This window comes from Myotis lucifugus, unplaced genomic scaffold (assembly GCF_000147115.1).
Source record: "Myotis lucifugus unplaced genomic scaffold, Myoluc2.0 scaffold_208, whole genome shotgun sequence".
In the NCBI taxonomy this organism is placed as follows: Eukaryota; Metazoa; Chordata; class Mammalia; order Chiroptera; family Vespertilionidae; genus Myotis; species Myotis lucifugus.
In genome coordinates, this window is record NW_005871256.1 from 1,340,123 (window position 1) to 1,364,616 (window position 24,494).

A 24,494-nucleotide genomic window follows, 5' to 3' on the forward strand; every position below is an offset into this window, starting at 1 on the left:
TCTTTCAGGTAATTGTCAGCAACACAGCAGTAAATATCAACATGAAGCAAATTATTATTGTAGATCACACAGGGAGAACAAAGGGTAAAATATTGAACTGCAGCAGTGTTGACTATATTCTGTGCAGTGAGAAAACCTGAAGTCATTGTCAGTGTCCACCATTTCTTACTTTTTTTCAGTCCGGTCAAGTTTCTAAGCTTTCTAAATCTCCGTTTTCCCGCTAATGAAAAGAAAATAGAATTCCACTGAGTCTCCTATCTACCTACTCCAGGACTTCTGTGAGGATCGAATGGGATGAGGCATGGGAAAACGCATCACAGACATTTGGTTAAAGTGTAAAATGTTTGCACCTGGCTATAAAGCAAGTCATGTTCCTGGACTGAAGAAACTGAAAGGAGGTTAGTCGCTAGGGAGAGGAAGCCGGGTGTTGCTACATGACATCATTACTGGACAGACACTTAGCATATTAGCCTTTTATATATATAGATAATTCCATACCAGACATAAAATTCCCTGAGTTGTGCAACCACCAGCACTATCACTTTAATAAATTTTTCTTTACTCCAAAAGGAAGTCCTGTACCCTCCAAGGGTTCTCTGGGTTTTTTCTTTAAAGTACACAATCATATATTTTGAAAAAAAATTACCCATTTTAAATTATAAAAATTATAAACAGGAAAAAATTCAGGACATCAGTAAGAACCCACCTCTGTTCATTCCCACTCTCCCAAGATAACTAACAGTTTTTGTGTATTGTTCCAGAACTTTTTTGTGTATGTACATAAAAATATATGTGTCTAATTTTTTCCCAATGGAATCGTACTTTTTAAAAACAATTTAATATATTTTTTTCATTTAAAAAATATTAGGCCTGGCCGGTGTGGCTCAGTGGTTGAGTGTCAACCTTTGTACTGGGAGGTCACAGTTCGATTCCTGGTCAGAGCACATGCCCAGGTTGCAAGCTCAATCCCCAGTGTGGGGCATGCAGGAGACAGCTGACCAATGGTTCTCTCTTGTCATTGATGTTTCTGCCTCTCTCCCTTCCTCGCTGAAGTCAATTAAAAACAAAATAATAATAATAATTTATAAAAAATATCAGTATCATTCCTACTATTGTCCATTTTGCTCACAATGGTATTCCCAGTGCATAACATGGTGCCTGGCACAAATAAATATTCATTCCATGCATATTTTATCAGCTGCATCTTATCTAATACTAGAGGCCCAGTCTACTACCTCCCTTCCCCCTGTCGCCTGCTGCCGCAGCCACTGCCACCAGCCAGTGTACTCCCTCCCTTCCCTTGGCTTGCCCCACCCCCTGGTCAAACTCCCCGCATTGAGGGGACAATTTGCATACTATGCTTTTATTATGTAGGATTAACAAAAACTATTTAATCAGTCTCTCATTGAATTGAATTTTTCTTTTGTGTTTTAGATTATGATGTGATGAACTCTTCATAAAAATATGTCTGTAGGATAGTTTCTTACAGTGGAATTTTGGAATTAAAGTCTAATGTGTATTTATAATTTTAATATATGCCACTGTTACGGACATACTGTTATTCTTTGTGGGATCCATTGGAATTTTGTCTAGATTTATAGATTAATTAGAGGAGAACCAATACTTTTTAAATTTTAAATGTTTTGTTTTAATAATCCTATGAATAGACAATCTGAATAGACCTATATCAAAGAAATTTAGTCATAATAACCTTCAGTATCATAAAGCACCTGGCCCAGGTGTATTCTACTGAACATTTTGTTTATTTTTCCATTGATTTTTATTTATATATATATATATATATATATATATATATATATATATATATATAAGCCTAAGCGACTGTTCGACTGTTCAACCGTTCAACCATTCAACCGGTAACTATGATGCGTACTGACCACCACGGGGCAGACACTCAACACACAGGCATGGAAACATGGAACAGACTGATGAATCTCAGAGAGAAGGGGAGAGGGGGGAGGGCGGGAAGAGATTAACCAAAGATCTTATATGCATACTAGAGGCCCAAAACCGGCAGTCCGATATCCCCTGAGGGGTCCTGGATTGAGAGAGGGCACAAGCCAGGCCGAGGGACCCCACTGGTGCACGAATTTGTGCACCAGGCCTCTAGTTTAAGTATATTTTCATTGATTTCAGAGAGGAAGGGAGAGGGAGAGAGAGAGATACAAACATCAATGATGAGAGAGAATTGCTGATTGGCTGCCTCCTGCACGCTCCACACTAGGGATCAAGCCCACAAACCAAGCATGTGACCCTGACTAGAATTGAACCTGGGACCCTTCAGTCCACAGAGTCAAACCAGCTAGGGCTCTATTGATTTTTAGAGAGAGTAGAAGAGAGGGGGAGAGAGAGAGAGAGAAACATCAGTGTGAGAATTCTCTTTTTAAAGTCACCTGGGTCTGGCTTTTTTTGGAAGGAAAAAAATTTATTGATTTGGTTTATTAGTTAAAGGACTATTTTGACTTTATATTCTTGAGTCAATTTTAAAATATCTTTTTATTACGGAAAATTTCAAACATGGAAAAATGGAGCAAATCATGTAATGATCCCCCTTATACCCAGCACCCAGTTTCTTAAGTCAATTTTGCTAAGCTTTATTTTTCCAGAATTTATCTATTTCATCTAAGTTCCCAAGTGTTTTTGACATAAAGTTATTCATAATATCTTCTCTCTTTTTTTTCATTTTTTTTTTATCTTGAAAACATCTATAATTTTGTCCCTTTTCATTCTTGATGTTGGTTACTTGTGCTTTCTCTTTGTTTCCTTAATTTTCTTATCAGATGTTTGACAATATTAAAAGTCTTACTTATTTGGGGGGTGGGGGGTGGGGAAGGAGACTGACCAGGAACCCAACTCCCAAATGTTTGTTTTACAGAAGGATGCTCTAAGCAACTAATCCAACTAGGGCTGGACTTTTATTATTATTATTATTATTATTATTTTTAATCCTCACCTGAGGATTTTAAAATTGATTTTAGAGAAAGAGGAAGGGGGGGGGGCAGAGAAAGAGAGAGATACATCGATGTGTGAGAGAGAAACATCTATCTGTTGCCTCCTGTACACGCCCTGACCAGGAATCGAACCTGCAAACCTTCTGGTGTATGGGACGATGCTCCAACTAACTGAGCCACTGGCCAGGACTATTAATAATCTTTTAAAAGAACAAACCTTTGACATTGCTGCTCTTCTCTGCTGTGTTTGTTCTTTTGTTCATTTCTGCTTTCTTTGGGCCTGTTCTGTTCTTTTTCTGTTGTCTAAAGATGTGTATTTAGCACATTAATTTCCTTTCATTCTTCTTTTCTAGTTAAGTGTCTAAGTCTCTAAATTTTCTTCTAAATTGCTGCATGTCTCATTTTTGTTACTGTTTAGTTCTAAAGTTTTTCTAATTTCTATGATTTCTTCTTTGATCTATACGTTATTTGGTCATACTTCTTAATTTGCAGTTGTGTGGAGTTTTCCCTAGTTATTTTTTTTTTTTGGTATTGATTTTTAACCTAATAGTATTTTGGTCTGAGTATTATCAATCTTTTGACATTGACTAAGATGTATTTTGACTACTAGTATATGGTTAATTTTTGTAAATATTTCATTTGGTTGTGAATAATTGTTTTACCTGAGCAAAAGCTTGTTAAATATGTTCAAGTTTTTATATACTTAGTAATTTTTTATTTTCATAATTGACCAAAAAAGATTTGTGAAAATTTCTCACAATGACTGGATATTCTTTTTCTCCTTTTACTTTTATCTGGTTTTGCTTTATGAAAACTATGTTATTAGGTGTATAGTTTTTAAATTGTATCTTTTCGTTGAAGTCTATTTTATCTGATATTAATATAGCTACACTGGCTTTCTTTTGGTTGGTTTTTCCTTGTTATATCTTCTCCCATGTTTTTACATTTATATATTAATTCTAGCTTTTATTGGATTGGTTTATCAGAGTATCTAGTTAGTCCTTACGATGAGAAATGGAACTCTTTTAAAAAAAATACTGCAGTTGATTTGCTAATATTTTAGAGAGGATATTGGCATTTCTATTCATGAGTGAGACTGGTTAGTAATTAGGATGACATTATTTATTATACACACGGATACACTTTTGAGAGTGAAAGGGAGTGCTGATAATAATTGCCCTAGGACAACAGACATAAACTAGGAACATCCAAGGCAAACAAGGAGCACCTTTCAATTTTTCTTTGCTTTTGATTGCATTTGTTGTATTATGTGAGGTTTGCAAAATGAAACAGGAAGCTTATGTGCCTTTTTAAAATGATCTTGAATAAGATAAATAACTTAATATCTGTTTCTTTAAGTTTTGTAGAATTTGGGGTTTTTTTGTTTGTTTCTTTTTAAAATATATATTTTATTGATTTTTTACAGAGAGGAAGGGAGAGGGAGAGTTAGAAACATCGATGAGAGAGAAATATCGATCAGCTGCCTCCTGCACACCCCCTACTGGGGATGTGCCCGCAACCAAGGTACATGCCCTTGACTGGAATCGAACCTGGGACCCTTGAGTGTACAGGCCAACGCTCTATCCACTGAGCCAAACCGGCCAGGGCAGAATTTGTTTTTTAAAAGTCATCTGAACACAAGAAGTAGGTAAGAGTGATTGTTTCCTAGGGAGTGTGACTGGGCTCAGAAAGAAAGTGTTTACCTTCCACCTTTTGTACTGTTTTAATTTTTCAAACCCTCTCTATGTTAGGATTTGCATGTTTGTCTCTACTAGTTAGCTGTATAATCCTCAGGTAAGTGACCTCATGTCTCTGAACCTCAGTTTCCCCTCTGCACAATGGAGGTGATCATGCTTACCTGATAGGGTCATTGTGAAAATTAAAGGCATGTGAAAGCACTCAACGTGTTCTTAGCACACAGTAGAGTCTTTTATATTAGAGTCTCTTTTTCCGTAGCTTGTCTTTAAAAGCTAAGGTTTATCTTCTTAGATCAAGCTGAGACTACCTACTTGACCCTTTGTCTTCTCACAATCCTTTGACAGGACTTCATTGACTTAACCAGAGAAACCAGACCAAGGCCAAAGGATCGCAATGCAATCTGTGTGATTGACCTGACAAGAACTGAGGAAGAAAACAGACCTATTGCCACTCTTGACTTGACTCTAGAACCCGTTGCTCCTTCCCAGAAGGAGTCAACCAATCTTCAAACATGTGCCAGCCTTTCCAGCAAAGAGGCGATGGAAGGGCGGGTGGGCAGAAGCTCTTGGCCTGCGGCACGGAGAATCATTAACAGCGACCCTGTGGATTTGGACCTTTTGGAGGAAACCACATTTGAAGGCTCCCAACCCCCTGCATCCATCAGTGGGGACTCTGTTTATCCAGCACAGCCGAACTGTAGCTCAACTGCATTCAAAGATGACTTCAGCTTCTTGGCAGGCCTAGAGCTATCTTCAGATGTTCACTCCCTCTCCCCAGTGAGCAATAATGGTCACAGCAGCAATCACAGGGTGCCCTTGCCATGCCCACAGCAAGATGTACCTTGCCCACCACAAGCCTTGCCATGCCCACTGCAAGCCTTGCCATGTCCACCACGAGCCTCCTCCTGCCCACCACGAGCCTTGTCGTGCCCATCACAACCTGTGCAGTGCCAACTACAAGCTTTGCCTAACCTGCCTCAAGAAATGCCATGCCTTCAGAATATGTCATGCCCTCAGCAAAATATGACAAGCCCACCTCAGGACTCATGGCATCCTCAACATTTACCATGCCCATCTCAGGACTCATCATGGCATCCTCAACACTTACCATGCCCATCTCAGGACTCATCATGGCATCCTCAACACTTACCATGCCCATCTCAGGACTCATCATGGCATCCTCAACACTCACCAGGCCGACCTCAAAATACATCATGGCATCCTCAACACTCACCAAGCCGACCTCAAAATACATCATGGCATCCTCAACACTCACCAAGCCGACCTCAAAACTCACTCTGCCCGTCTCAAGACTCTCTGGGCCTACCTCAAGGGGTACCTGGCCCACCTCAAAACATATCCTATCCACAAGATGTGGCACACCTGCAAGACATGCCACAGTTACTGGGAGACATGCCACAGCCACCAGATATGCCACAGTCATCAGGAGACATGTCACAGTCATTGCGAGATGTTCCACGGTCACCAAGAGATGCTCCACAGACACCAAGCTATGCACCGCAATCACCAAGAGATGCATCACAGTCACCAAGAGATACACTGCAGTCACCAAGAGGTGTGCCACCGTCACCAAGAGATGCACCAAGAGATACACTGCGATCACCAAGAGATACACCACAGTCACCAAGAAGTACACCACGGTCACCAAGAGATATACTGCGGTCACCAAGAGATGCACCGAAGACACCAAGCTATGCACCGCAATCACCAAGAGATGCACCACAGATACCAAGAGACGCACCGCGGTCACCAAGAGGTGTGCCACAGTCACCTAGAGATGTGCCACAGTCACCTAGAGATGTGCCACCATCACCAAGAGGTGCACCCCAATCACCAAGAGGTGTGCCACAGTCAACTGGAGAAGTCTCACATTTACCAGATGTGCTGCGTTCACCTGGAGACATGCCACACTTGCCAGGAAACAGGCCTAACTCTCCCCCAAATGATGTACAGAACCATGACACTCCTATGGATGTCTCAGCTCCGTCTTCTCCAAGTTGCTCTCTCAGCCCACAGTCTCCACAGTCTAAAACTTCCTTAGAGAAAATTCCCTGGCTCTCTGTCCCAGAAACTCCAGCCAGAAAGGAGATAGCAATGTCAGAGCCTGCCAACCCCGGGTCTGCCCACATACAAGCACGAACACCACCAGGCGTGTTGTACAACAGACCCTGCCTACATAGACTGAAGTACTTCTTACGACCTCCGGTGCATCACCTCTTCTTCCAGACACTAATACCCGATAAAGACGTAAGAGAGGTGAGCTAACCCTGTGGTCGGCAAACTGCGGCTCGCGAGCCACATGCGGCTCTTTGGCCCCTTGAGTGTGGCTCTTCCCAAGCCTTAGGAGTACCCTAATTAAGTTAATAACAATGTACCTACCGATATAGTTTAAGTTTAAAAAATGTGGCTCTCAAAAGAAATTTCAATCGTTGTACTATTGATATTTGGCTCTGTTGACTAATGAGTTTGCCGACCACTGAGCTAACCTATCTTCCCCTAGGGCTTAGATGCCCTCTGAACAGACCTAGAATAAGGTTAGTATGCTAGCAGGAATCCATGCATGAGAGAACATGCCCAATATGAACTTGACATTTTTATCTTTCCACTATTTGTGAAACCAATTAATGTATGACAAATGCTTACTTTCTGAATCTCAGTTTTTTAATCTATAAAGTAGGAATAATAATATATATTTCTTTTTTTTAAATATATTTTTATTGATTTCAGAGAGGAAGGGGGAGAGAGAGAGATAGAAACATCAATGATGAGAGAGAATCACTGATCAGCTGCCTCCTGCATGCCCCCTACTGGGGATTAAGCCCGAAATCTGGGCATGTGCCCTTGACCGGAATTGAACCTGGGACCCTTCAGTCCACAGGCCAGTGCTCAATCCACTGAGCCAAACCAGTCAGGGCAATAATAATTATTTCTTAAGGTTGTTGTGAGAAATGAGGATAAGTTCAATGTACAAAAATTGTTTTATAATTATTGCTGTTATTCCCATATCAAACTTCTTAATGTTTGTTCTTCTTCTGGTTATGAAAGTAATATATGTCTATTATGGAAAAATTGAAAATACAAAAGAGCATATACAGAAGAAAATCACTATAATTCCATTACCCAGATAATAGAAACCACTTTCACATTTTTCTCTCCCAGACTTTATATACATACTTTTTTGGGTGAGAAAACAACTTAATATTTACTAGCAACTCAAAAAAAGAAAAAGAAAAGAAAAAATGGGATTCTTCTCCTAACAATAAAACATATTTAAAAATATATTTCTTCCTCTATTTATTTCAGTACCTGATAAGCTATTATAACTACCCCTAAATATCTTATCACCCTCACCCCAAAATCAGCTTAGGCTAGCTCTTGACTCTTTTGTGCTTTTCTTTCTATGCTATATTTTAACACAGATGAAATCATGTTATATGTATAATACTGAATTCTTATTTTTTAACTTAATATAAGCATTTGCCCATGTCATTGAACATTTTTAGATAAGGCCTTCCAGTCTTTTTTAAAAAAAATTATGAATATTTCAAATGCATGGAAAACTTTGCTGTCTTCAACCTGTTTCAGAACCTCTTGTTTTTAAGTCTGTAGAAAACCCATCCTAATTTATTTCTCTTTATCTCTACAGAACAAGGGTCAAAAATTAGAACCCATCCCCCATCGAAGACTAAGAATGGTAACAAACACCATTGAAGAAAATTTTCCCCTGGGGACGGTGCAGTTTTTGATGGACTTTGTGTCACCCCAGCATTACCCACCCAGAGAAATTGTGGCTCACATCATCCAGAAAATCCTGCTCAGCAGCTCTGAGTCCGTGGACGTCCTAAAGGAGGCCTACATGCTTCTCATGAAAATTCAACAGTATGAACCTTAGATGTGGGCAAACCTTCTAGGGAGCCTGGCCTGGGGCATAGCTTTCTCTTGCCTAGGCTCTATTCAGCTACCCATTAGAGAGGGTGCCTTAGTCTACTAGTGTTATTTGGATTACTAGTTGACAGGAAAGCCAGTCCAAACTGGCTTTAACAGGTAGTAAAAGAGAATTTAATGATGCATGTTACTAGAAACCTAGGAATAAAACGACTTAATTCAGTTCAAAAACAGTTACAGAGACTCATTTTTCAGCTCTGCTTTGCTTCTGTTTTCAGGCTTCATGTGGTAGCCTTCTCAGTCTCTAGCTTTTATGATACTCTGAGTGGGAGAGCGAATCTGCTTCCTTTATAATCACACAAGAGTTCTGCAATGGAGTCTCATAGGATTTAATTGGCATAACCTACGACATGAGCCCATCTGTGAGACAGTCCCTGCGAGCTGAGGGGTAGAAGTTATGACTGGCTCACTGCGCTTCATAGGCTTCATCCCAGGGTCCTGTGGTAAAGCCAGTGGCTAACTAAGAACAGTTGATTTCCTCCGGGCAAAATTGGGCCACTAATGTCTCCAAAGAGAAATGGACACTGGGTGGCAAAAAAAGAAAAAGAAATTCTACTACCTTCAGTTGACATAGTAGTGTATCAAAGGGGGGTGGGCAAAAGCACTCAGGATAAGAGGAGGCTTCTTGCTTCTACCTTCTAGATCCCATCCCTTTTCCCACTAAGGTCTCCAGAACACTAACTTCATGTCACTTGACTTTCAGGCTCCATCCAGCTAACGCCAAGACCGTGGAGTGGGACTGGAAGCTGCTCACGTACATCATGGAGGAAGAGGTAACGTCAACGTTACGACGGTGTGTCTTTTGCAGAGGAAATTTTAACTAGAAACAAAAGTAACAACAAATCTGATAGTAAGGTCTTTGGCCATTATTTCCTTTATACTCTCATCCCCATCAGATAATTCCTACTGAAGTGGTATGTGCTGGCTTCTAATTCAAGATTGAGGACATTCACTTATCCCTCTCTTTCTTGAGATCCCATGAGCAATAATCGTAAATGAGTAGGGAAAGTTATAAATCCATGGCAATGAAAATAAGAAGGACATTAGATCTGAATGAAGATGGGAAGAGGAAAGGTAAGAGTGATGACTGATGAAGCCAGGCAGAGAGAGGCAGAGGCTAGAGTACATGCGGAAAGGGCTACAGCCACGGAGGGAGGAAACCTGCCCAAAGGACATGTAGCATGGCCAGTGGACACACCACAATGTGGTGAGGGCCGGAGGGAGGGGGGGCGGTCTGGGTGGAGGAAGGCAAACAGAGACATCGGGGACATGTGTAATGTCAACAATTAAAAAAATAATAATAATAAATAAAATGGTGATGGTGATGGTTGCAGAACTTGATATATTTATAACAAATCATTGAGTTGTACATTTAAAATGGATGAATTTTATGGTTTGTCAACAAGTTGTTTTTAAAAATACCAAAATAAATCAATTTGGGAAAGAAGGGTATTCTCAAAATTCAACACTATTCTTGAGGAGGTGAAAGAAGTAAACTGATAATGTAAGCAGTGTAGAAAGGATATAAAAGAAGCTTTAAGAAAATAAAAATCTTCACCAGAAACAAATGATTTTCTTAGAATACTATATGGACCTCCAGTGTAATAAATAATTTTAACATGATCCTCACACTGTGAACACTATTTGGTTATCATGTTTAAAATCAATTTTATACAAAGCATGGAAGACAATTTTATTAGTTTTGACAGTAGAAAATAGAAAAGTATAGAAGATAAAGGTTGGGAAGTGAAAAGAGATAGCATCTCTGAGAATAGTGGGGCTATTACGGTATCCTTATCTTACAGCATAGAGATAGAATGTATTATTTGTAGGTGTTGGAACATAAATTGAGGTAGTTATTTTAGGAAGAGAACTGGGATGTGGCATAAATGAGATAAATCCTCATCTAGCATAGCAGAAACCAATAGGTAATGTCTAAAGCTGATTAAAAAAAATAGTGTGATAAGAGCATTTTTTTAGAGATATTTAGGGTAACCTTCAGAAGAGTTCAAGCTCTTCCCTGCAGGGCGCTGGAGGGGACAAGTGGCTATGGAGAGGTGTCACTGGAAGACTCTTCATAAATCTAGCACACGTACTTGAGTTTTTCAAAAGCATTTATATCAATAAAGGTTAGATAAAAAAATTATACTTTAGAAGACAAAGGTATCCCATCCCCACATCCTCCAAAGGAAGAAAGAAATGGTAGATACTTAGAATGGTCATTCTTCTTCCTGTTGACCAAGAGTTTGGTTTCTAGGAAACATGCCTGCCCTGTGGTGTTTGAAAAGTCCCCACAGAGGCCAGAAATGGTTGGGTGCCCTCTCATTCTTTGAAATTTCAAAGCCTGAGTTCCCAGGCCTGGATCCCAGCACTTGTCTCCTAGGAAAGGGAAGCTGCTGACTTGTGCGTGCCGCCTGCTGGGTGACAGGTACTTACATTGGCTTTGGTTAGAATGGTCACCACAGAAATCACAGGGACACTGAGACTCAGAGGCCTAAGTTAATAAGAGGATCCAACAAACAAAAATCCGTAAGTGAGGTCCGTGTGCCACCAAAGCCCATGCTCTCTACCTGCCCAGGTGGGCTTTCTCAGGGGGGTCTTTTTACCTGTAACAGAAAACCCACCGCAGACTTGCTTACACAGTAAGGCTGCGCATCAGCTCACATTATAGAAGGTCAGCAGCTGGGGGTATGTCCTGGTTGCTTGATCTAGCAGTTCAGCAGAGTTATTGGGAAACCGGTTCCTGCCTCTCTGTTCTGAGAGCCACAGTTAAGGGTTTATTCTGAAACTGATAGATTTAGTGAGAGACTCACTTCCCATGGTCATCTCTTACCATCAGAAAGTCTGCACTCCTGAGCCTCCAGGAATGCCCTCTTTGCCCTCTTTTGTAATGACCTAGTCTGCCTGCTCTCCCTTTCCGGTATAGACACACTGTTGACTCGTGGCCTTCCTTTGACTAAGTCTTTATGATCACTGTCACCCAGGAGATGAAATACTTCTCATACTTCTCATTTTTCTCCCACAGGGACAACATCTGCCTGGGCGAGTCCTTTTCCTGCGTTATGTGGTACAGACCCTGGAAGATGACTTCCAGCACATCCTGCGGAAGCAACGCCAGCACCTGCAGCAGTCCATTGCAAACATGGTGCTGTCCTGTGACAAGCAGCCCCACAACGTCAGGTAACCAGCCCCTGAGCACTGGATGGCAAGAGGCAGGGGGGATAGGTAGACCAGGGAACACCAGATGGGTGAGACCATCCAGAGCGGGATGGTGGGCCAGGGACAGTTACTGAAACTATAGACCGCCCTAAAACACATTCTCTCCGTACCAAGCGTGTGCTGGGCACCAGAGCTGCGTTTTTCTCTCAAGGCCATCAGACTTCCTTTGGTCTATTTCCCTATTGTCCAAACAACCTCAGGAGATCTAAGAGAAACCTCAACTCCTCTTAGTCAGTCTAGGGATAGAGAATTAGTAAGTAGAGAATCCTCAAAGAGCACAGGAGAGTGTAGTTGGGTTTTAAATTAGAAAATACCAGTTTGAATGAGAGCAGTTCTGCCAACCATTCTGCTGTGTGAATGTAAGGCATTGGATGGAGTAGGCAACGGGAGACAGGATCCCACTCTAGCTAATGTTGCCAGTCACTTTCATTCCCACCTCTCCTGATGTGAGCCTCTCACTCACTATACAGAGCGATTCTTGGGTTTAAAAATAGGCATTTGTGCCCTCAAAATGCAAACCAGGTCCTGCATTTGTGCTTTATCAGTGAAAAAAGCCATCTGTTCCAGATGGGAAAACTAGCTGTCTTTGATTCAGTAAGAGATGGATATGAGATTAAGGTTGTGGCTACATGGATGTATGTATGTATTTATCAAAACTCATCACACAAAACCTGTATGCCATTTATTGTATATAAATTATTCCTCACAGATAAGGTCTTAAAAGAGATGGTAAGTCAGTCTCCATATGACCCCTTTGTATGGGATTTTCTTTTCTAACTGTGCCCACAAAGGGTAAATTAGTTCCATAAGATTTAAGAAATATACTAGTCCCAGTCCCTTACCTGCATTTTCCTTTCCCACAGTGGTAACTACTTTGAACTCTTTCATTTAAGTGATTCTTTGGATATTTACATCTGTGTGGCTAAATAACCTGCTGTGTTGCTAATTCTTGACTTCTTCATTACTAGCTACTATCTATCAATTTCCCACATGAAAGATGAGGAGTTAGCTCTTCTTGCTCCCTACCTCCTTCCTCCCATACACACATTTCCCAGCCCCCATACCATTAATATAGTTATATCATAATTTTGTATAGGTCAGTATTTGATGTTTCTATTACTATGGCTATGTAGCTAGTCAGAGTTGAATCAATACTAAACTATGATACCTTTTTGTTTTCCTTTGAGTTGATAATTGCCTTAGTTTTAGTTTCCTTGTATTCTTTGTGCATATTGGAAATCAATCCCAAATTCTTTACTATTTGATCTGAACCTCCCCTCAGATGTTTATTTGCACTGGCTAGTCTTACCAGTTTCTTCTCGAATATCTATGGTGAAACATTTTGGCCTCCTTTAATCTGGACAGAGAGGAAGGGAGAGAGATAGAGAGCCAGAAACATCGATGAGAGAGAAACATCAATCAGCTGCTTCCTGCACATCTCCTACTGGGGATGTGCCCGCAACCCAGGTACATGCCCCTGACCGGAATCGAACCCGGGACCCTTCAGTCCGCAGGCCGACGCTCTATCCACTGAGCCAAACCGGTTTCGGCTTCTCGAATATCTATGGTGAAACATTTTGGCCTCCTTTAATCTGGATCGGTTGTCTTCTTTGCCAATCCTTACTGTAAATGAGGGAATTCCCTCTGCCTGTTCCTAGTGTTGGACTCTTGTTTATTTGCTCTACTTCTTCTCTTTCTTGGTTCACTCCCTCCTTTTGATGGACCAGTCACCAGTAGAATCTTAGAAAGGTATGTGGGAAGTAAAATTTTTGAGATCTTGTATGTCTGAAATTATCTTCCCACAAATTGATTCATAACTGAGTGTAGACATTTAGATTAGAAATAACTTTCCTACAGAAAGTTGAAGGAAATCTTCCATTGTCTTCTAGCTTCCAGAATCACTGTTAAGAAATTATAAGCTACTTTGATTACTTTTTTTATGTAGTTTTATTACATCTGCATGTGTTCCTACAAAGTATATATTTTTATTTTTAGCTATATATAAAAGGATATCATGCTATATGTAATCCGTTATGTTAAAAAGTCTTTTATTTTTCACTTAATATTACAGAATACTACGATTTGTCCATATTGTTACCTAACACTGTAGCTTATCCATTTCCACTACTATATAATATTCTGTTATGTGAATATACTTCATCTTCCTCCTGATTTCTAAAATTTCATGATTGTGTTTTCACCTCTTTTTCTCATTCCTTGTAGATTTTTAAAAATGATTTACTGTAGTATTTATTAGTGGGATTTTTGAAAGGTACAAAGTTAGCTGTGTGTGTTCAATCCACCATTTCTGCCTCGGTTACCTAAGTGATCATCAAAGGAATTTTGACTGTATAAGATGTTTTTGCCTTGCTGACCTTTAGAGCCTACACCCTGTGTAAAATATGACTCTGCTGTACATACTTTAAACCTGGAGTGTTAGCATTAATAGATGACACCTAACAAGTGAAAGCCAGCAAGGACTTCTGTGGTCATTCACTTCAGCTCATCACCTAGTCAAGGGATGTTTCTGGTCAGGAAGCCAGAAATAGTGCTCTTAGACCTTGGAGGTACCTTTCAATGATGGTAACTCAGTAAATGTTGGTGTCTTAGTTACGTGTATAACCCTACTGCATTTAGTGTGTGGTTTCCAGTAGACTTATGTACATTGAAAATAGCCTAAGGGCCTTCTGTTGCCATTGGGGAAACCTAGGGGTTTAGGAGCCCAGGTTAAGGCTGCAGTTCTGAGCACCATACAATCAGACAAAAGTTTAAACTTTTTCTTATCTTTTTTCCCTTGCAGAGATGTGATCAAGTGGTTGGTTAAAGCGGTGACGGAAGGTGGATTAACTCAGCCCCCAAATGGGAGTCATACCTGTTCGGGAACAGGCACCATGAAGGCCAGCAGTAGCCACGCTTCTCCCCAGCCTCCTCTGACGAAGAACACCACTCAGGTGTAAGGGCAGAAGCTGCCTTTGCTGGGGCTGCTGGGATTGACTGTAGAAACAGCCCCACTCCCTAAGAGCAGTTCCCCCAAGTTAACAAGCCCTGAAACAGAATGATTCTTACTAAAGACTGTCTTGTTTGATCAAAGGCTAAATTTCTAATTCCAAAGGTAGAACAATAGCAGATGCTTTCCCCTAGATGGATAGGACTCCATAAGTGAACACAAATTTATAAATTGAAGTGAAACAAAAAACGAGGATACAGCCCTCCCTTTCCTGGACACCAAGAGACAGAGCAGTTACAGCTGCTCATCCTTCAGCTTCACTGACAGAAGAGAAGGGATGGGTAGTGGGCGATCGGCAGCCTCTAGTCCTTGAGGACCTGCGTCTCTCTCCTCCAGTCCTGGGAGGAGTCTGGCCGTTCAACCTGCCGGTTCTACCAGGTTATAACAGCAGTGGTTCAGACCAGGCCGGTCCCAGGACCTCAGACAGCACCGGAAAGAGATTCCTGGAGTTCTTTTATGGGGTTGAGAGTGGTCTTGGTATTTTTTGAGAGATGCCAAGATTTTAGCGGCTGGAGCTGCCCTTATACAAGTAACCCTCTATCCTGTGTCAATCATATTGTGAGAAATCAGTCACACTCAGCATTTCAAACACAGCACTTGTGCTTAAATTCACAACGCTATATTACAATCTAGTTGCACGGATTTTCATATAAGGCCTATGGGTTTTGACTAACTTAGGAGACAATCTTGTATCAAAATGGAGAATGTCTTGGAGCAAAAAAGCATTGAGTAGGGTTATCCCAGAACCCGTTTACAGATACAAGAGAGGCCCCACATAGTTCCTTTAAGGGAAGCTAATCTCACATAAATAATCGTAATGAGAAATTGATCATAAGTGAATACTAATAGATCTTACCAACAATAATAGGCACTACTGTTTATTATTAATGACCGCCTGTCTGCCAGATGTCCCTCAGAGCACTCACAACTTTCTGAACTAGGCCTGTCAGTAACTTGTCAACAGGTGAACAGCTTGTCACTGCTGGCCCAGAATCTAAGGCCCATGCCTCTGGTCCACCTATTGTGTTACCGCCTACAGATTTTCTGCCAACAGCCCTCTCTTCCATCACAATAATAATGCATGTTAGAAAAGGTGGACTTTCTGAGAGGTTGTCCAGATTCCTTCTGCCATATCAGCTGGTGAGGTCTCATGGCAGAGGGCCTCGTTCCATCAGTTGAAGTTCTGAGAATGAACTGAGCAAAAGATTAATGTAAAGGAATCAGTAATAGGAGAAAACTATATGGTAAATATCTACAGGGGTGGGCAAAGTAGGTTTGCAGTTGGAAAAAGACATAATACAATAATTAATAAATAATACAAGAATAAGCTCTGCGTTTCACAGCTGTTAGCCTACTTTTTCCCACCTCTGTGTTTCCCCCTGTATGAAAGAGATTCAAATACTTGGAAGCAGTTCTGGACCCATTTCTTCATCTGCATAGCAAAAGTTATAGGTTAGATGATCCTCAAAGTACTCTAGATCCTTATGATTGTATGTTTCTATCTTTGAATTTAAAAGCAGCTTGCTTTTGCAGCTCAACCCCAGGTTCTGAGAGGTTCAGATAGTATGATCTGGCAAAAGGGATTCAGGTAGGTGAAACTGCTGAACAAAAGCATGCTGGTGGCTTGAGTAGTTCTCCCTGACCTACTGTGTGCTTTACAAGACCCTGTAGAACGCTGGTGGGACCTCCTCCCTGCCAGCAGGTGGCTCATTCCGACCTCCTGCTCACCCGTATCTGTTCTGGACTCAGGATTGTGTGCCAGCTGCAGAGGATGCTGTCCATAGCCGTGGAGGTGGACAGGACCCCCACCTGCAGCTCTAATAAAATTGCCGAGATGATGTTTGGGTTTGTGCTGGACATTCCGGAGCGGAGTCAGAGGTGAGTCTTAGTTCTGTTTTTCTTTTTTATTCCAGGAACATAATTTTGAAAGAAAATTCCAAACAGTAGTTAAATTGGGGGGGGGGGGGAGGTAGTTCCTGTTTCTATAACCTGTAAAAGAAGATAGTTTTCTTTTTTATTTTTATTTTTTATTTTTATTTTTTAAATATATTTTATTGAATTTTTACAGAGAAGAAGGGAGAGGGATAGAGAGTTAGAAACATCGATGAGAGAGATCGATCAGCTGCCTCCTGCACAGCCCCCAGTAGGGATGTGCCCGCAACCCAGGTACATGCCCTTGACCGGAATCGAACCTGGGACCCTTGAGTCCGCAGGCCGATGCTCTATCCACTGAGCCAAACCGGTTCGGCTAGTTTTCTTTTTTAAAATATATTTTATTCATTTTTTACAGAGAGGAAGGGAGAGGGATAGAGTTAGAAACATCGATGAGAGAGAAACATCGATCAGCTGCCTCCTGCACACCCCTACTGGGGATGTGCCCTCAACCAAGGTACATGCCCTTGACCGGAATCGAACCTGGGTCCCTTCAGTTCGCAGGCCGACGCTCTATCCACTGAGCCAAACCAGTTAGGGCAAGAAGACAGTTTTCAATGAATTCTTATTTGCAATGAAGTTGTAATTTTTTGGGAAAAGTCGGGATACCTTAAATGGAGCCTAAATTTTCCTACTTTACCCATTTAGCTAACAATCTTACTCATCCTTCAAAGTTCACCTGCTAAGCACAACCTTCTTCCCTGACCCTCAGCCATAGAGCCTGGCATGAATGTCCATGGGAGGCCTGAGAGGCGAATGAAACAGGCATGTCCAATATTAGAGATGATCAAGAATGAGCAGGGCTGGACCTGTAGCATGAGCCCAGAGTACGAATAAGGAATTCTGTTTCTCTAAGAATGAATTAATAAAGCATTCCATCAGGAGGGGATAAAGGAAGAGAGTTATTGGCTAGAACTAATGATTCTTTCTTTGAACCAGCAATTTTAGAATCCAGAGGAAGACAAACTGGAATGAATATGAATTCGTAAACACTTGCTGGTACAGGAAGTAACTATGGGAGAGCATTGGAGAAATGATCTCCCTCGGCTCTCTGCTTTTCACCCCCAACCCCGATGCTCCCAGTTGGCAGCCAAGAATATTCTTCCACAGCTCTGGTTCCTCCATTAGAAGAAAATGCCCTACCAACTATTAGTCATAAAGATTTAATTAAAACACCTGCTAAGATTAAGACAGGTGTTTATTGGGTCCCTACAATGTGCCAGGCATGGTCACATTCTCATATTTTCATGAAACTAAAAGACGAGAAAAATACTAAATGTAGTGAAATAATTAGTCCAGGGTTACACAGCTAATCAGATTCAGAATCCAAATTTAAACCCAGGACTTCTAAATCCCAGGTTCATTGTTCAAAGGAGGCAGTCTGTGAGAGGTCAGAGAGGAGGTGTGCATAGATGCTGTGCTCCCTTTACCACTTCATTTGGGTCCAGCTCATACCAGTCAACATTTAAGCCCAGATTCTGCTGAGAGGTGAGAAATCTAAGGACTACATAACTATAAGCAAATTTAGATTTAACATAGACAAAAATAATTTAAGTAAAACGTGTCCCTACTTTAAAACTTTCCCAGAAGGGGCAAATTGGCATTCACCAAGTTATACTAGAAAACCCTTTATCTTAATGTTCCTTACTGAGACAAACAGTATCTAGCACACCGTGAACATCCGGAAATATTATTCTCAATATTAACTCTCTTAGTGAAGTAATTCTTCTTAATGTGTCCTAAATTGGTCTTTTCCAAATACCAAGCCTCTCCCATTTCCAGTAGTTGTTAGTTCATGAACAAATCTGTGTCTGCCCTGTCCACGGGGCTGGTGAGTGTGTAGACCTCCATCGGGTTCTGTGTCTGCCCTGTCCACGGCTCAGTGAGTGTGTAGACCTCCATCGGGTTCTGTGTCTGCCCTGTCCACGGGCTCAGTGAGTGTGTAGACCTCCATCGGGTTCTGTGTCTGCCCTGTCCACAGGGCTGGTGAGTGTGTAGACCTCCATCGTGTTCTGTGTCTGCCCTGTCCACGGGGCTGGTGAGTGTGTAGACCTCCATCGTGTTCTGTGTCTGCCCTGTCCACGGGCTCAGTGAGTGTGTAGACCTCCATCGTGTTCTGTGTCTGCTCTGTCCTCGGGCTTAGTGAGTGTGTAGACCTCCATCGGGTTCTGTGTCTGCCCTGTCCACGGGCTCAGTGAGTGTGTAGACCTGCATCAGGATCTGTGTCTGCCCTGTCCACGGGCTTAGTGAGTGTGTAGACCTCCATCAGGATCTGTGTCTGCCCTGTCCACGGGGCTGGTGAGTGTGTAGACCTCCATCGGGTTCTGTGTCTGCTCTGTCCACGGGCTCAGTGAGTGTGTAGACCTGCATCGGGTTCTGTGTCTGCCCTGTCCACGGCTCAGTGAATGTATAGACCTCCATCGGGTTCTGTGTCTGCCCTGTCCACGGGCTTAGTGAGTGTGTAGACCTGCATCGGGTTCTGTGTCTGCCCTGTCCACGGGGCTGGTGAGTGTGTAGACCTGCATCGGGTTCTGTGTCTGCCCTGTCCACGGGGCTGGTGAGTGTGTAGACCTGCATCGGGTTCTGTGTCTGCCCTGTCCACGGCTCAGTGAATGTATAGACCTGCATCGGGTTCTGTGTCTGCCCTGTCCACGGGGCTGGTGAGTGTGTAGACCTCCATCGGGTTCTGTGTCTGCCCTGTCCACGGCTCAGTGAATGTATAGACCTCCATCGGGTTCTGTGTCTGCCCTGTCCACAGGCTTAGTGAGTGTGTAGACCTGCATCGGGTTCTGTGTCTGCCCTGTCCACGGGGTTGGTGAGTGTGTAGACCTCCATCGGGTTCTGTGTCTGCCCTGTCCACGGGCTTAGTGAGTGTGTAGGCCTCCATGAGGTTCTTTTGTAGCTGCCTGTTTTAGGGCAAATGTTAGAGCACCGAGGGGGAATTGTGGAACGTGCTCCTGGAAATGAGAGCCGTGCCGGTTAGCTGCCTCTTCACCTTCTCCATGCAGGGAGATGTTCTTTACCACCATGGAGAGCCACCTCCTGCGCTGCAAAGTGTTGGAGATCATATTCCTGCACAGCTGCGAGACGCCCACCCGCCTGCCCCTGTCTCTGGCCCAGGCCCTCTACTTCCTGAACCATTCCACGTCGCTGCTCAAGTGTCAGGTACCTGCCTCCCTGCTTCAGTTCAGGCCAGGACACCTTCCCCAACCTTTGAGCATCATGTCCAAGTGACTAGGAAACGGCACGAAACCTTTAACTGAGGGAGGCGGTTATAGCAAGTGCTCTTACTGTCTCCACAGTCGGACAAAACCCAGTGGCAGACGTGGGATGAGCTGGTCGAGCACCTGCAGTTTCTGTTATCCAGCTATCAACATGTTCTCAGAGGTAAGGAGCATTTGCACACAAGATGGTGCGGGAGTCTCATGGGGGACAGTGTTATGCATTAAAGTTACGTGGGGATTCCAGTCAGTTAGCATTGTTCCTGGGTTGTACCTGTAAGGAACAAGGAATGACATGGCTGGAATCACTGCTATGAAACAGAGAGCTCACCTGTTCATGACAGTATGTAACACATTGGTCCTCACCAGTATGAGTGAGCAAGAGTCACCAAAACATGGGAGGTGCTCAGTCATTTCCTGACCAGCCCTGGCAACTGACCCGGCCCCTCACTGCCATGTCTTTGCTGGGTCGATTGCTCACTGACTGTGGACATTATAAACATCGTCAGTATGATGCAAACACAGCGCGCATCAGTGGGAGGTCAAAGTGTACATCCTACAAAAGATAGAAGACATCCTAACGTCTGTCAGAGCGGCTCTGCTCAAATCCCAGGCGAAGCTGAGAAAGCTGCTTCAAATGAGAATGATTGGTTAGCCCAGGGTTAATGGGGCCCTTGGAAAAGTGATGTAATTATTAATTACAAAAGGAAAGATAGCAACTTCAGAAGAAAACTGGCATTCCTCTTGAGGTGATGCCCCGAGGACACCTCAGGCTCATATATGTAATATTCTTGCCAAAAGTCCATGACCTTATCACAAGGAGGATCAGAAAAACCCATTTTGAGGGATTTCACAGAACTGGCCTGTACTCCTCAAAAGTGCCACTTTCTTCAAAACAATGGAGGAACGAGAAACTGCTCCATTTTAAAAAGGAACTAAAGCATGTGAGTACTAAATGCAAAACATGGTCCTAGAGGGGGTCCTGAACCAGGAAATAAGAAGCTAGAAAGTACATTATTGGGACAATTGATGATATTTAAACAGATTATAGAACTGCATTAATATTAAATTTCCTATTTTTGATAATTATCCTGGCCTTGATCTTAGGAGATCTATACTGAAGTATTGAGAGATAGAAGGGCAGCATCTTATTCTCAAACAATAGGAAAAGTGTGTATATAAAATTTATCTGCATGATCCTGTTGAGGTTGATTTTAGCTCAGTAGAGGCACTTGGGAAGGTAAGAAAGTCTTTATACCCTCCCGGGCCTAGAACTGAGGCTGATGTTGGAGAGACAGGAAAAAAAACCCTCTGGATTTAAGACAGAAGAGCAGGGTTTAAGTCCAACCCCAGCACTTACTCTGCGTTGTGCAGCTAACTTGGTCTCTAGACCTGTTTCTCCTTCTACAGAATGGGGTTGGTAATATTTAACCTGCCAATGCCGCTTGCAAGTGGGTGTGAGGAAAGAGTAGGCATGGCTCAGGCATTGTGAGTGGACCTTGGTCTGCCTAATTTGCCTAAACAGGGGTAAGCTCCAAGGGTCTCCTCTGTTTCAAGTTCTTGTAACCGAACAGAGTGCATTGTCAAGGCCACAGCATATGCTTGCGTAGTCGGGCGTTTCTAGCACTCCCAAAGCACAGTACATAGCCTTCTCAGAACAAAGCCCCAAAGGCAAATTCCATGGTGCTTAGCCTCACTGAGCTTTATGTAACTATTTCTTTTGGAGATCTAGCAGAAAGTTTAATATTAAAGCAGCTTGTTTTTGTTTAAAGTTCACCTTTAAAATGTCTTGTTCATTTGTTTTGCTTCCCAGGAAATACACCTGCGTCATGGGCAATAGTGACTTAACATAGACATGGATTCTGGTTTAATTACAGAATATTCTTATGCTTCAAATAGGGAAAGGGCCCTAACCGGTTTGGCTCAGTGGATAGAGCGTCAGCTTTCGGACTCAAGGGTCCCAGGTTCGATTCCGGTCAAGGGCATGTACCTTGGTTGTGGGCACATCCCCAGTATGGAGTGTGCAGGTAGCAGCTGATCGATGTTTCTCTCTCATTGATGTTTCTAACTCTCTATCCCTCTCCCTTCCTCTCTGTAAAAAATCAATAAAATATATTAAAATTAAAAAAACAGAAAAGGGAAAGGAAGGCCTCAGATCAGCATACAGGGGTGGCAAAAGTAAGCTTACAGTTGTAATACAAATAAAGAATACAATAATTAGTAAATAATATAAATATAAACTTTCAAGTACTCACAAACGTAAGCCTCCCTGTATTGAATAAATGGGCTGTGATGCGATGCTATTTTATCCTGACATCCTCTCCAGCTTCAGTAGTTTGAAAGTGTCCTACCCTGAATGGCACCCTCAAATGGTCAGTGTCCTGGTCAGTGAGGGCTCCCTAGTCCTCTCTGCCTCTTCACACGGTCTGAGGACATTTGGAGCTCAGCCCGAGTTGTCAAAGGTGGGGGAGAAAAGGGAGAAGTTGAAAAGCCTCTTAACACGGAGAGAGGAAGGAAGCTAAGCAAACTCACATACACTAGCTTATGTCATCCAATGACCTTGCAGAAGTCACTGACCTTTTACAGATGGGGACACAAAGACTGAGAAGAAAGGAAAGGCAGAGCCAGGACTCAAACTCAGGGCTGTTGCCAAAGTCTGTGCAGTGAAAACACTGGAAGGAATTACTTTCCTATGAAATCGCTAAGTGAAATCAGAAAGTGAGTCTAAGGCAGGGGTGGGCAAACTTTTTGACTCGAGGGCCACAATGGGTTCTTAAACTGGACCGGAGGGCCGGAACAAAAGCATGGATGGAGTGTTTGTGTGAACTAATATAAATTCAAAGTAAACATCATTACATAAAAGGATACGGTCTTTTTTTTTTTTTTTTTAGTTTTATTCATTTCAAACGGGCCGTAGTTTGCCCACGGCTGGTCTAAGGAATTTCCAACCCCCTTTTCTAAACTCCCTACCCATGATTAAATTACTTTCGTATAGACCCTTGACCTTGGGGAGAAGTATAACCCGAACCTTCACATTTTACAAACATTTCCAGAGGCAGAGCAGCCCCACAAGACATGGGTGCTGGGCTGTCTGTTGAACTCATTCTCTGGCTAAAAGAAACAATGCCCCACACCCCCGTTTCTGAGCACAAATGTATTTACTCATTTAGCCTACCCTACAGTGCAGACGAAATGGTTTCACTTAAACAGTTACTATAATAAACCAACACCACAATAAACTTACTAAATATAAGTTCAATATTTCTTTGCAATTCTTCCATACTTAGGAAAAATCTACCTGAAGATACTCAAAATTCACTTGAATATTTTTCAAGTGGTTATATTAATCTTAAGTATAGTTTCATTGTTTAAACCAACAAGGGAAAATTAAAATGGAACAGAAATTTTTTTTAATATGAAAAACTTGATTACCAGAGAGAACAAGAACAATGGACCTTTTGGAAATAGTTACCACAAGTACCCACTTGGCCTTTGACTTGTGTCCCAGTAACTAGTCGACAAGTCTTTGCCCAGACCCTGCCTAAAATTGGACTTCAGTGTCTTCAATCATAAAGGGATAAAAAGCAGTTCTTTTCAACTGACTTGTTCCCTCTTGCAGAGCATTTGCGGAGTTCGGTGATCGATCGAAAAGACTTAATAATCAAAAGGATTAAGCCCAAGCCCCAGCAAGGCGATGACATCACAGTGGTGGACGTGGAGAAGCAGATTGAGGCCTTCCGCAGCCGCCTGGTCCAGATGCTGGGGGAGCCCCTGGTCCCCCAGCTCCAAGACAAAGTGCACTTGTTGAAGCTCCTGCTCTTCTATGCTGCGGACTTGAACCCCGACGCAGAGCCCTCCCCCAAGCACTGGAGCAGCCCCTGAGGTCCTGCTATGCACTGAGCACCAAGAATACCTCTTGAACTGTATCACCAACTACTTGCAAGTTCTGAAAGTATGGAAAGTAGTTAAAAGTCTTACAGGACCAAACCTATCTTATTTATCTGTAGGCTATAATAACTTTCTAACTCTTTAGTAATACCTTTTTTAAAATAATACTATCATAGCCTATTCTCAAATATGGCTTAAATATACAAGGTGTATATATTTTTTGATAAATTATTTATCTATACTTTTTGAAACAGGTAATACTATATGCACTTACATGTTTAACATTTCCATTCAGGATGTGAAAAAAATCCCTCTGAACAAATCCTAGACATCAAATGTTACTCAAGGTACTGATGACCCGTTTCGAAAGAGAAAGACACATTCATTTCTCCCCAATGGAACACAAACATCAGTATTAGACCTGTTATATTGCCTATGAATTTGATTTTGTGGCAAGTCTATTAAGATCTAATGTAATAGGGGAAGGATGGAAGGTTAGAAATAAGAGGATGAGTGTTATAAAAAATGTTAAAAGAATACAATAAAAAGGCAATCGTTTTTCAAAATACCAAGTTTACCTGCTTACCATGAC

The 24,494-nt window shown here is 42.1% G+C and overlaps 1 protein-coding gene across 1 annotated transcript; it reads left to right on the forward strand.

Moving 5' to 3' along the window:
* The first annotated feature begins 4,810 nt into the window (after window positions 1–4,810).
* SIMC1 (SUMO interacting motifs containing 1) lies at window positions 4,811–24,420 on the forward strand. The gene is made up of 10 exons (XM_023761435.1): window positions 4,811–4,816; window positions 5,015–6,946; window positions 8,337–8,569; window positions 9,339–9,408; window positions 11,661–11,815; window positions 14,655–14,807; window positions 16,611–16,739; window positions 19,802–19,958; window positions 20,096–20,180; window positions 23,634–24,420. The coding sequence occupies exons 1-10, from the start codon at window positions 4,811–4,813 to the stop codon at window positions 23,894–23,896; spliced, it is 3,183 nt and encodes a 1,060-aa protein (XP_023617203.1). The 3' UTR covers window positions 23,897–24,420.
* Window positions 24,421–24,494: the final 74 nt, after the last annotated feature.

Coding starts and splice junctions, on each gene's coding strand:
- SIMC1 (XM_023761435.1), top strand. Junction 16,740..19,801: donor ATTCCGGAGCGGAGTCAGAG/GTGAGTCTTAGT, acceptor TTCTCCATGCAG/GGAGATGTTCTTTACCACCA. Junction 19,959..20,095: donor CGTCGCTGCTCAAGTGTCAG/GTACCTGCCTCC, acceptor CTGTCTCCACAG/TCGGACAAAACCCAGTGGCA.